Source organism: Sceloporus undulatus, chromosome 2, assembly GCF_019175285.1.
Source record: "Sceloporus undulatus isolate JIND9_A2432 ecotype Alabama chromosome 2, SceUnd_v1.1, whole genome shotgun sequence".
NCBI lineage: Eukaryota > Metazoa > Chordata > Lepidosauria > Squamata > Phrynosomatidae > Sceloporus > Sceloporus undulatus.
In genome coordinates this window covers 294789870-294803127 of record NC_056523.1, presented here as the reverse complement: position 1 = coordinate 294803127, position 13258 = coordinate 294789870, and the positions used below count along the sequence as shown (strand labels likewise).

Below are 13258 nucleotides of genomic sequence, written 5' to 3'. Positions count from 1 at the left end.
TACTTGCAATTTATTTTCTTACATTCAGAACTATTTTACATAGGCACATCCTAGTTAAAGTTTTAACAAATGTTTCAATGTGACAAATTTAATATTAGTTTGTAAACAATATGTCAAACACGCAGGAAGCTATGTTTCTTGGCCATATTATCTCTTTCATATTGTTCTCTCAGAGAATATTGGATTTCTTTTAGCCTCTGAATGGCACATGTGTTTGAATTTGTGGAGCTTCATTGGCATGTTTGTCTATATTCTGCAGAGTTTGTCTTCTTGTAGACTCCTTTTTTCATTTTAAAAGCTTAAGCTGTATTTTCATTGCTTCTCACTATGGAGATATATTATTCATTTTAAAAATGTGAGAAACTGAAGAGTTATGCTGGATGATTCTATTCAGCAGCTGGATTTCTTGCCTCTTCACCTTTGGCTGTTTATATCTAAACCCTAACAATTTAACATGCTAAAATATAGCTACTTTGGTGAAATCTTTGCGTTAGGGCTGGGACTAAATGGAGCACATTAAAATAATGTACACATAGCTTAATATAGTACCTGGAACACAAGTAGTGGAACTTAGGTGCAGGTTGCCATATTTATGTTCTTAAATGTATGTTCTTGGCAACTGACTTCTTTTTCAAAGCAGGTATGCATGCATTTCAGGAGATAAGAAGTTTTATGAATGTGCCTGTCACAAATACTTTAAAAGAAAACGTATAACTAAATTGCTATGTGTCAGAATGCTGCTTGAAAGTTCTATTAACCTATTAGTTCATTCTCTTGATTTTAATTTTCTATAACTTTCCTTGGTGATTTTGGATTTGTCTGCTGTGCTTTCAGTATGGCTTGTTCAGTTATAGGAAAGATAACAGAAACTTTGTTTTATCATGCTCTTGATATTCCCTGGTTCTACAACAGTGGGTTAGGATTACAGGAATGCATTGATGAAGCCAGGACCAGAGTTCTGGAGCCAAGAAAGTATTTGAAGTCTACCTTCCTCATGTGAAAATCGCTGTGCATTTCATTTATAGAGTTAGAGTGGACATGAGAAAGATTTATTTTGCCCATCAAGAAGACTGCAGTACTGCTACTTGTTTTTTTCTAGCATAGCATGGTATCAGCTGGTACCCCCTTACTGAGTCCTCCATATCTTCTTCATATCTCCAGGAGCATGTGAAAAAAATTATTTTTTCATATACTTGTCTATTTATCTTTCTGTGCTGTTTCTAATATGAAAGGACAAGCACGCCTCCTTCCAAATGAATGGTTGTTAGCAAGGGAAACCAAAGGGGATGACAAAAAATGGTTTGGTTCCCCCCTCCCTCCCATTTTGCTCCCAGGCTGGTCACTGGGCTGTTGCAGGGGGTCAAGGTGTTCATCTACCATCTTCTCTTTATTTAAAGTGGCACAGTGGTAGGATACGTTGACAGAAGAGAAGCTTATATGCACTAAAGAGATACAGGTTGACTATCCCTTATCTGAAAACCCAAAATGCTCCAGAATCTGAAACTCAGCATGCTGACATTACACCAAAAGTACAGTGGTTCTGTGTACACAAACTTTGTTTGATGCGCAAAATTATTAAATATGTTGTATAAAATTACCTCAGACTATGTGTATAAACTGTATATGAAACATAAATGAATGTTGTGTTTAGACTTGGGCCCCATCTCCAAGATGCCTCATTATGTATATGCAAATAGTCCAAAATCTAAAACATTTCTGGCCCCAAGCACTTCAGATAAGGGCTGTTCAGCCTGTACATGTTCTACTTCTCAAATAATCATCGCAGAAGGTTTAATGTACAATTTCTCCCTGTCCCCCGTATGTTATCATGGAGACTAAATATGCATGACAGGAAACAGAAATATTGGAGTGTTGTTACTGTAGTCTGGGCCAATGAAATATTATACTGTCTAGAATTGAGGATAAATTGAAATTAGTTTGATACGTGCTGTTGCTCGTGAATACTCTGTTTCATTATAACTCACAATTCTGAAGATGTGTGTACATTAAACCATGTATATTATACACATAATATGTGTAAATGAAAAATGCAAATACAAAAAAAGGTGTGATCCCTTGTGTAATGTTTTTAATAGAACAGCAGAGTCTTTGTATTGGTGAGCTGGCGATCTGCAGATTTGACCACCTGCAGATCGCCACATCCCATATTATTCAACAATGGTGCATGCACTTCATTACCATTAAATAATATGGGGCACAAGCATGATTTTTTTGCCATCCACTGGGGAGGGGGCAAATCGAACCCCTGCAGATGGGAAGATTCCAAGGTACTTACAGCCCATTTCTACTCAGCTATTAGAAAATATGAAAGTGATGCATGCTCCAAAGGCAAATAATATGGTCTTTATCTCCTCTTGCCACTACTAGCTGGTGACTGGATTTAATACTTCTGTTGCTTTAATACTTGTTGTACAAAAATAAGCACAGAGACAGATGGAGAGAGAAGGGAAAGAAGGCTTTTACAAGCCTACCTTGTCTGTCAAGAATGGTACTATGCATTGCACAGAATGGGCTTCTCTGAGCAGTAAAATTGGTGTTCATTGTATAAAACTTACATGTACACTACAAACTGTTCACATTACTAACCAGTTTTATGACTTTGGATACACTGAAGCATCATTACATTGTCAAATCATATGTGTATCTTGATATTTCTTCAGTTTTGTTCTGGTTTGAGAAAGGAACAGGAAAGAAAAATGTATCAGAGATGCCACCTTTAATCATCATTCTAAACTTTATGTCCACATGTTCTGGTAGATGGATTTTGACTATTAATTTGGTTTTGTATGTTTTCTCTGTGTGATATTTGTGCATTATTAGATGACTAGACTGGCCAAGGCAGACCTGTTACACTTGCCTGAATTAGGCATTGTTTGCCATGCCACTAAACCTGCCGCCAAGTGACAACTTCATGGGGGAAATGAGAGCGGAGTCTGGCCTGCAGAAGATGGACGCCCTGTCTCTGTTTTTGTTATTTTATTTTATTTTGCTTTCTTTTCTTTTCTCTTCTTCCTTTTTTTTTTTTTTTTTTTACAAAAATTGTCCCTATTTTGCTTTTAATTCTTTTATTTCTACCTGTGAACTGGTTCTTCAGTTCTGTAAAAATGGTGTTCTGTTATAAAAGTTCATGATTCATTTTAAACTTGATCCTGTGAAACTGTTTCATAAATGGAATTCTCTTAGCCAAAAACCTCTTTAGTAGGAGCCAAATACCATGTTAGGCTTTTTTATACTTTGAGCTAAATCCAGTTGTTAGTCCCTAATAGCATCAGTAGGAGATTGTCACATCAGCTGAATTAATAAAACTTGCAGAGGTGTTGACTTAATAACAGGGTGGATTTTATTTAAATCACTACTCAGAAAGATTTGATTTAATCGATATACCTCTCCCCCCCAAAAAAGGTCACTCCTCCTCGCTATAAGCATAACATATTTTACACAACTCAGAGTTACCGCAGACTCATTTTTGCTGGTATAATCTTAATATTTACAACCAGATGATGGTTTCATTTTTAGAATAACAACTTTTCAGATTAATTTTTCAGTTATTTAAGAATACTGTTTTGGTTATACTATTAGAAACACATCATAGTTAGATAATTATGAAATTGTGAACTGAACTATCTTCATTTTAATAGGTTATCATTCATATTTGAACAAATTGTCTGCTTTATATTGGAAGGAGAAAAATCATTATTTTAATAATAACAATTTACATAGTTTAATTTAACTCAAACATTAACATTATAGTTTATATAGTTTTGTATTTGCTTTCATTTTTACTGCTTGTCTCTTCCGCCTCACACTTAGCTTCTCCTGCAAATCTATTGCACTCCCAGTCTCCCAACAATCTGTTCATTGAATGTTTCGAAACTTAACACTTAAGAGATATGGAGTTGATTCTGTGTACATAGATTTGCAAAAGAGCAATGGAATTTTGATCTCTGCAGACACAATCCATCGTTCTGAGAACTATAAAAGCAGGCATCTGTTGTAATATCTTCTGGATAGAAAACCTGCCCAGTAATCTTGCAGAAACATCAATACAAACAAAAGTGGACTGGAAGAACATGTTATTGTGAATGGATTAATGGAATGTATGTACCAAACATTTTAAACATTGCATGAAAATACATGCTACTTAATTAAAAACTAATCTCAATTTCAATCAAAAAATCCTATTTAAATAACTTTTTTATTTTTCTGATTAAAAAAACCCCATTGATTTTTATCCACCCTGTGATTAACAGTTGGATGTAGCACTTTGAAATTAAATGCTATATGCAATTCTAAGTGTGCATAACTGGAAGTAAAAATCTAATAAAATCAATTGACCTCACGAAACCTGGCTAGAATTTGGTTGTTAGACCAATAGCAGAACCCAGTTGTTTCTGTTAGCTCAAAGTATTGCAGTTGTTCTATATATTTATTTTATTTTCTGAAATACATTCTGGAGAGCTTATTCCTCTTGAAATGCTCTCTGAAAATCACTCAGAGCTTTACTGGACCTTCTTTAACTCTTCATATGGAGCAGTATTATATAGCTTAGCATGTCAGTTGCCAGTACCTAAAGAGACAATAGCTCCTTTCATCCTTGAATTGCATGGGAGTCACTTTTCCATTATGTGTGCCTCTGCACTGGATTGCCCCATGGAAAAGATAACTCTCATTTGGTTGGGATAATATGTAAAAGGGGCCAATGTTGTTTCAACATTAGTAGATGTTTTGTAATATTTATTATTAAGATTAATTTCTGGAACAAATCTTTAAAAACTGGAGAACACTCAAAATAATTGTGAAATGAACTATGAAGTATTGACCAGTGTTTGTTTTGTATACTGTCTTCTCTTTACTGTAGCATTCTATGGGAAGACGACAAGCACCACAATTTTTTCCCTTCCATCTTGACATATGATTCTCTTATAACAGCAGAGGCACATCATAGAAGTGTTTTCGTCAAGTTTGAATATTTTCTGCGAAAACTTGCCAAGAAAAATTCCGACTGTCTTTTGTTACTTTTCTCTGCAGCAGAGATGACAGATCACAAATTATATTGTCATCCTTTTTTCATCACATCTCTCTCTCTCTCTTTCTCTCTTTTAAATAAAGAATTTCTATGTACTGTGAAACTAATGGTAAATTAATGTAAGCAGATAGTATTACTAGAAAGAAACCTTCATGAAGATACTGATTTTTCTGATGGCCTAAAAGTTATATACTAAATCCACATAAATTTTGAGAGGTATAAAGATGATCTCAAGTGAGGGGTAAGACTCCAGCAAGAATTTTAAATTGACAAACAATTTATATAAATTGATGAGTAATTATTAATCAGTTTAAAATGACATGGTCTTGCTCTGAATGAATGGTCTTTCTGTGTGTGTATGCGTGCGCATGTACACGTACAGATTTCATATCATGCTTATAAGGATGTCATTTTAGCTGTTGTCAGTGCTTGGTGTTCTTAACAGGAAAGAATTTCACCTCTGTGACTGTCTTGGGGATATTGTTACTACTGAAATAGATTTTTATTTTATTGTGAATGTGTATCCCAATTTTCTTTCTTAATCTGAGAAAAGTCTAGATATCTATAGTCGGGTCCAAAATAAGTAGATCAAAATAGTTGAGAGCTTTTTGTTTTGTTTGCTTTTGAGGGTAGCTTATATTGTGTAAACATTTTGACTACCCTGTCACTGAAGTTCTGTTTGTCTGATTATTTTTTAATCTATGTGGTTTTGAAAGTGGGTTTTCAGAAATTAAAACTTTTTTTATTTTAAAAGTGAAACATGGCAAAGATTTTTTATCGGGAAACAAATACGTTCTCTTTCATGTTTCTGTTTAATTTCTTTAGTTACTGTGGTCTAGAATGATAATCCTTGTAGGCTTGTATTCATTTGGTACCCCTCCAGTGACTGAGGTCTTGATGCATTGGAAGCTTCCATCAGCAGAACAGGGAAAGAGACTTCTTTTCATGAATTTCCTTGCTGTTCCTACTTCCAAAATGTTCCCCAGTCAGCTGGAGCACAGTTTGATGGCTGCAGGAATCTGTGGGTAGGAGAGGGAATTGCTCAGAAATTTGTTCCTCTTTGTTTTGCTGGCAGAAGCCTCTGCTGAATCAAAAGCTCCCCTGTTAGCACAGAGACCAGTTGGATATATAGTTCATTATACTTCAGCTGTGGAAGGCTGCAGTCTTATATACATTTCACATAAGTCACATTTTGCTCAGGGCTTCCTTCTGAGTAAGCATGTATGGCATGGCACTTGAAATAATCAAAATTACTCACCATTCAAATCTGGCAAGATTGCCACAGATTTTTTAGTAGTCCATATATTCATTTGATTTTGAGCTTTACATTAGAAATAAGAGCATTTAGGTGTTTGAATTGTACAAAAATCATGAAAGGTTAGCTAGTTTGTATATACTAGGCCATAGATTGGTTTTAACATAATTTGGTTTTTAGGTTTATTTTGCCACTGTATGATTGGGAAGCTCAGGTCAGCCTTCGGATTTTGTGGGAGAAATAGTGCAGTTCTTTAGGCTAACTTCTAGTGACAGAAACATTCTGTCATTTTTAATGTACACCCATATAGAAGTTAATGCATTGTTCTGAAAGTATGTGTTTTCCTGTGGAAGGTGGAAACAAGCATTTTAAAATTAAGTATCTTGCTTTCTTCAGCAATGTAACAAGGTAATGAGATTCTTTGTGAGGACCAAATTGCCTAGAATATTTGCAGTTACTTTGACCAGTATTACTTCAGCATAGATGACTACTAGACAGAATACTGTACATTATGCAGTTTGTTATTTCTGGTGCATTTTTCAGCTGATAATTTCAGATCTGTGTATCTGTTATATTTTACTCTTGGGGTTTCTTAGGCTAGCTGCTGAGTTTTAAGCAAAAGTTACACTAATTATTGTATGTGCCTTTGGGGAAGGCATGCTTTTAATAAAGTTCAGTGTGCTTAGTTGTCCATGGATATTGCTAAACATTTTTGGGCTAATATCCCAAAGATGCAGTGAACATGTGGTATGTTGTACTGAATTAAGTATTGAACCCAGAAGATGTTTTGAGGGAGACTGGCAAAATGTGCTTGCCCCTTGCTAATAAAGAGTCGACAGGTTGGGAACTGCCTTAACTACGTCTGCTTGGTGGAAAGGTATTATTTAACTATGGTTTGGACGTTCAGACATAGCAGTAGTTTTGTCTGCATAGTGCTATTGTGACTTAAAAAGTCTCCTGGCAAAAACTTGAGATCATTCACTCACTTACTCCTGAAGTTCAGGAGTGGATTTAGTCAACTGAGGTATCTAAGCTATAGATCACTTTGGATCTGAGTTTCTTGTGTTGTTGCATCAGGCTGACAACTGGCAGTCATTTGGCAACACTTTTTACTGTCCCGTTGAACAGAAGAAAAGGACAGAGTTTGGTTAGCACACTCCTATTTCTTCCTTTTTTTTTCCTTTTGACTGATTTGGTTATTTGCCATTTCTGGGGATTAAACTTTAAAAAATGTTCTTCTTTTCTGTATCTGATGTTCTGTGTGCTATTAGTGATGCAGCCAACACGAACGGTTGTCATGTGTAACACAACTTTCGATCACCGTGAAAACAACGTCCTGCGAAAGCGTCCATGCTTGATATCGTTTGGTTCATGAACATTAAGTTTCCAGTACAGGTGACCCATAGCTCAAAGTGTTAAATAATTGTCTACATTGTTCAGTTTTTAAAAGTAAAAATCTGGTAATGAGCTTGCTAGTTTTGCTCACTTGTTGTTCCTAGTGGAGCAGGGGAAAAGGAAAAACTTGAATAATTTTATTTTTTGTAAGGCTCTCATAGATTGATTTTTTTCTTTACTATTTTTAAGTTGAAGGGTAATAGTAAATGGAAAAATGACACTTGGGAGATGGCCTTACTCTTGCTAACAAAAATATTTGCTCTTCAGGTAAAATTCCAGACGAAGCCAAAGCCCTTTCTCTCTTGGCTCCTGCTCCTACAATGACAAGCCTGATTCCTGGTGGAGGACTGCTTCCTATACCAACACCTCCCGTGAGTTCTGTAAGTACAACTGAATTTGATCATTAAACAGAAGTTGTTACAACTTATCGGGGAGTGTGATCCCCCCCACATATTTTTGATACGTTTTCCATTACAGTGATGACGTTTGACACATCTTAATATGATGTGTAAATAAATTGATTAGATAAACCTAAAATACTAAGGAAGATTTAGAGTTCTCTACATACATCAATACAAACAAAAGTGGACTGAGATAGTTGGGCAGGAGAAAAGAGAAGTTCAGACAGGTTGACTCAGATCTTCCAATGATTCTAGGAGTTGATAGGTGCTAAACTTTGCTGAGTTGAAGAAACTAACCTGGTTAAATAGTAATGCTTAATTTTGAGCTATTCTGCATGTTAATGTGAGTGTAACCAATTGCACTGTCATTGAACTGCCTTTTTCCTCTGAAGAGTAGTGCCTTACTGGCCTCATGGTTTCTGATGATGTAGTAAATATAGGTGACTTGACTTCTTTTGAGCTCAGGGTTGGAAGAAAATAATCCTGCCTGTTGCCATAAAAATAACCCTTTGTTTTCAGATTGGAATTCCTCTTAGTTCACTGGGAGCTATACCAGCAGCAGCGTTGGATCATAATATTACAGCTATTGGAGATATACCCCAGCCACCCATTATGGGCAATGTGGATCCTTCTAAGATTGATGAAATTAGAAGGACTGTGTATGTTGGAAATTTGAATTCCCAGGTAAATGTTTTTGCAACATTGGACTGCACAAATGGAAAGTGTGGTTTCATATTCTGTAGTTTGATAGCTCTAATCTTAACAAAGTGAAAGAACATCTACTTCACTTGGCTTTCCTGATTGATGTGTGCAAAGGTTATAAACTACAGGAATCGAAAAAATGAGTTTTATTCCCACCTTGTAAATTATTTTGCTATATACAGCACCAGTGCAAAAATAACAGTTCCTTACAGCAGGGCTAGGCAATGTTTTCGACATAAAGGATGCAATTTTTTGTAACCTTAATTCCTAGCACATTTAGGAAAATGTTTTCCTATTCATAGCAATACCACTTCCTTTCTTTGCATAAAATGTTTACAAATGCTGAACTATTTCCATGTGCATTTCAGTTTTTAACAAGATTGCATATCTCTGTGTTAAGATTAGTAAGAACAGCAGCATGTGGGAAAGAGGATCATTCTTTCCCTCTTCAGTTGCAATCCTCCTCCATACAGACATTAGAAGGAGAGTAAAGTGAGGTACATCAAAATACCTTCCTAAAGCTAAAAACAAGGAGAAGCATAAGAACAGAACAGCAGCTGCTTCTCTCTGCATTTCTTTCTTCCCAAATTTTATTGGGCTTATTACAGCCAGCACCACAGATTCTTTCTGGATCACTGTGCTAAAGGAAAAAGGCATTACCTCCCTCAAAATCTTATCCTTCCCTGGAACTGCCACTCCTGGTGCCCAAAGCAGTGTACCTCATCATTGTAAAATTGCTGAATTACAGGTAACCTGTCTTTTGTTCTTAGTGTTTGTGATTATTAAAGAGGATGTGGAGCCATAGTTTGTTTTCCCATCCATTTTTGTGACAGAAGGGTCACGCTACAGTGCACATGCATTAGGGAGGGTTAGAGACACTTCAGAAATAGTTTGGTCTGACACCACCTTAACTGCAGTGGCTCAGTGCTCCACAGTATGGTGCCACAACACACTACAATTGCCAGAATTCCATTGCATTGAGCCAGGGCAGTTAAAGTGGTGTCAAACTGGATTATTTCTGCAGTGTGGATGCAGCCAGTGTAGAATGTTCAAAGTTAATATGTTTTCTTAACTAATCCTCCCCCTTTTCTCTCTTCCTTTCTCTTTTAAGACGACTACAGCTGATCAGTTGCTTGAGTTTTTTAAGCAAGTTGGGGAAGTCAAGTTTGTGCGAATGGCGGGTGATGAAACTCAACCAACACGTTTCGCTTTTGTGGAATTTGCTGACCAAAATTCAGTACCTAGAGCTCTTGCCTTTAATGGAGTTGTGTTTGGAGACAGGCCACTAAAGTAAGAACTTATGCAAATACTAGCAAAATAAATTAAAAATAAATCAGTGTAATTGTAGCCCTGTCCTTTGGAATTTTGCCACATGTGCAATTTGTTTCAGTCTTATGAAACTACTGTTTAACATAGAGATATCATTTTCTGCTTTCAAAAAATAATGGTGTTTCCATAGTGCTGTTTGTATGTATTTCCCTCCCAAATGTGACCCTGATGCAAAGCCATCTGCACTTCTTGTTGTGTGTTTTCAAGTCATTGCTGACTTATATTTATATCTGTCCTAACTTTTTTCCCAGAAGGCGAACCTATCATAGGGTTTTCTTGGTAAAATTTGTTCAGAGGGTTGTTCTAGAAGTTGTTCTTTAATTTTGGCAGTTGTGTGACCAAATACAGCCACCTCTTGTCTCCCTTCGGCCCTCAACTTTCACGGGGAGTAGGAGTGCAGCCACCACCCTGGGTAAAATGGAAAAAACACAAATATAGGCCTGCTTTTTTTTTTAACCTTAGAGAACACTTTTCTAGGCATCTGCAGGTCTTTCAGCATAACTTTATGGTTAATCTCCAGTGGAAGGTGACCATAGAATCACACTGGAGGACTTGCAGATGCCTAGAGAGAACTTTTTTTATTTTATTTTATTTTATTTTATTTTTTGGTGGCAGGGACTAATAAAGTATTCTGCAAATAATCAAATCCATGAATGCTTAACTCACAAATGTGGAGGGAGGGCGGTAGATGATACTTCCAGTATTGAATGAAGGTATCTTCCAGATGCAAAAATGGCACCAGTGAGCCATTCCTTAGTATATTTAAGAGTATTCTTAAGCCACTTTGCATCACAATCTGGGAAAGAGATGGGACAGAACAACAACAACAGTTGTTTATAAATTGAGTTGTATTCCATCTGCTTAAGCTATGAAGAAAACTGTGTACACATTTACAGTGTAAAAGCACACATTGTACTATAAAAGATGTTTATAAGACAAAAGAAGTAAAATGAAAACAATAGTGCAAATCTGCTCTTTACATGGTCTTTAAATTTCAGATAGTACAGTGGTGCCTCGGGTTACGAAATTAATTCGTTCCGCGGCCGCTTTCGTAACCCGAAAAGCCTTCGTAAGCCGAATTGCCATAGGCACTAATGGGGAAAAGCCGCGTTTCGTGCGAAAAAGCCGAAAAAAGCACCAAAAATTTTCTTCGTATCCCGAAAAAACATTCGTAACCCGGAACAATGATTTCCTATGGGATTTTTTCGTATCCCGAAAATTTCGTAACCTGGGTATTTCGTATCCCGAGGTACCACTGTATTGTGACTTTGTGATGGATTTTATTTTGTTCTTCAAATCTACTCTAATATTTAAAATTAGTAGTTCATAGTCTGTGCCACATTCTGCTCTTGGTTTTTCAGAACTCTTGTTAGTCCCCATTTCTTTTCTTGATTACATTGTACATTAACAGGTATAGCGGCCTAAATCCTATTTGGTTAGTCCCAGGTAGAGTAAATCAATAAAAACAATTGTTAAATGGTGAGTCATTGTGTAGCTAAATCACATTGATTCAACAGATCTACTTTAGTATGCATTAATAATAAGATTCAGGTTAGTACTTTAATATGAAGTATGCGTCATTAGGCATAAAGTTGGTTCCATGTAGAATAGATCCTTTCTGTTGATGGAACTATTGTAATTGTTCACTTAGCAAGTTCCCATTGATGTAATGTATTTTCTCTTGTTGGGACTAACAGTAGGATTTAATCTTGTGTGTATGTGTATGTATATGCAGAGATGTGCAAACTGAATCAAATCTACTTGTTTAATTTAGAATAAATCACTCCAATAATGCAATAGTGAAGCCTCCTGAAATGACACCACAAGCTGCTGCTAAGGAGTTAGAAGAAGTGATGAAAAGAGTACGGGAAGCCCAGTCTTTTATATCTGCTGCTATTGAGCCAGGTATGATACTACTTGCATTGCAGGAAAGGATTATTTCATCTGGTATGAATCTCAGAGTGTATTTGGGAGAGCATTTAAAAAAAGAAATAGAAGAGCTTTTTAAAAAAGAAAAGACAATCCTGAACCACAGCCAATAAACAAAATTCAATTGTAACCCATTAGGTTTGATGTGATCTAACTGGTTTAGTCACTGAGTGTTTTTAATATTTTACAGTCAAGATTATGCTGATCAGGTCCCTCATAGCACTGCGTTTTCTTGTCAAAGTGTAAATAGCCATTAAACCAAGTTAATAACCATTAAACAAGTTTATGCCTTTTCTCTCCCTAGTCCAGTGCCTTCCACCATCTTTCCTTCCATCAGTTCTTTCCCTCCACTGCTCCTTTTCTTTCAGCTGACAAAACAGTTGACTTTTCCTCCTTTCTTTGTCTCTGGACACTCTGGTTCTTGAGGTCAAATATTTCTGGTCCCAGGAAACCATGGTACATGATCAGGTGCTGCCCTGTTCTTTTCATTGGCGGGGTTCAGAGAAAACTTCTCATTTTGTTAAACCTGTTCTCTCATTAGAAAACCATATTTTATGAAACTGGGTTGTGATTAAATTGTGAAACGTTAGTGAAAATTCTAGCAGCTTCTGTGAAGTGGCAGGATGGAGTTGCTTCTGGTGTCCAGCATGTTTCAACAAACTGTGGATTATAATCCCATATGTGTACTTAAAACTGGGATTGTGAAACATGTTTTTTAAAAACAGGGACTATAACATTGAATAAGACCTCTGTTGCCATTCCTCCCCTTCACAGAAGCTGTTAAAGTTTTCCTAAATATTCTGTGACATCTAGTTTCAAAGAGGCTTCACATACAGAATCATTTGTTATGTGATTGTGTGCTTTTGTCTTACCTACCTTATAATTGGCACTTATGAATCTTAGATCTCTTGTCTCACTTCATTTAAGAGGTGTATAATTTTTTAAAAAAGAAACTTCCAAATGAAAATGTTTTGTCCTTCATTACTGCAAATCTAGTTCATTTTTTTCAGCTAGGTGGCTAGAGGTCCTTTAATCAATCTGAGATTGAAAAATAGTTCTTCTCAAAATCAGTGACCTCACAGATATCCTTTGACAAACTTTAGAAAAAATGAAGAAAAATTAGTCCTTCATTTGCAGGGAGGGGCAACTGTGAAAGGCTAAGGGGCCTCATTAGCTTTCAAGGAGACCTTGGAGGGCTGC

General features: G+C 36.3%; 1 protein-coding gene across 3 annotated transcripts in view; it reads left to right on the top strand.

The window, feature by feature from the left end:
• SREK1 (splicing regulatory glutamic acid and lysine rich protein 1) overlaps positions 1 to 13258 on the top strand; it is a 45183-nt gene that overhangs the window by 12313 nt on the left and 19612 nt on the right. For 2 of the 3 annotated variants that reach the window (XM_042450946.1, XM_042450944.1), the window contains exons 3-6: positions 7965 to 8077; positions 8618 to 8782; positions 9912 to 10090; positions 11904 to 12034. In XM_042450946.1, the coding sequence (XP_042306880.1) occupies positions 7965 to 8077; positions 8618 to 8782; positions 9912 to 10090; positions 11904 to 12034 (588 nt within the window). Of the gene's footprint in view, positions 1 to 4143; positions 7698 to 7964; positions 8078 to 8617; positions 8783 to 9911; positions 10091 to 11903; positions 12035 to 13258 lie in introns of those variants that run through there. The other variant, XM_042450945.1, reaches the window with a different exon arrangement.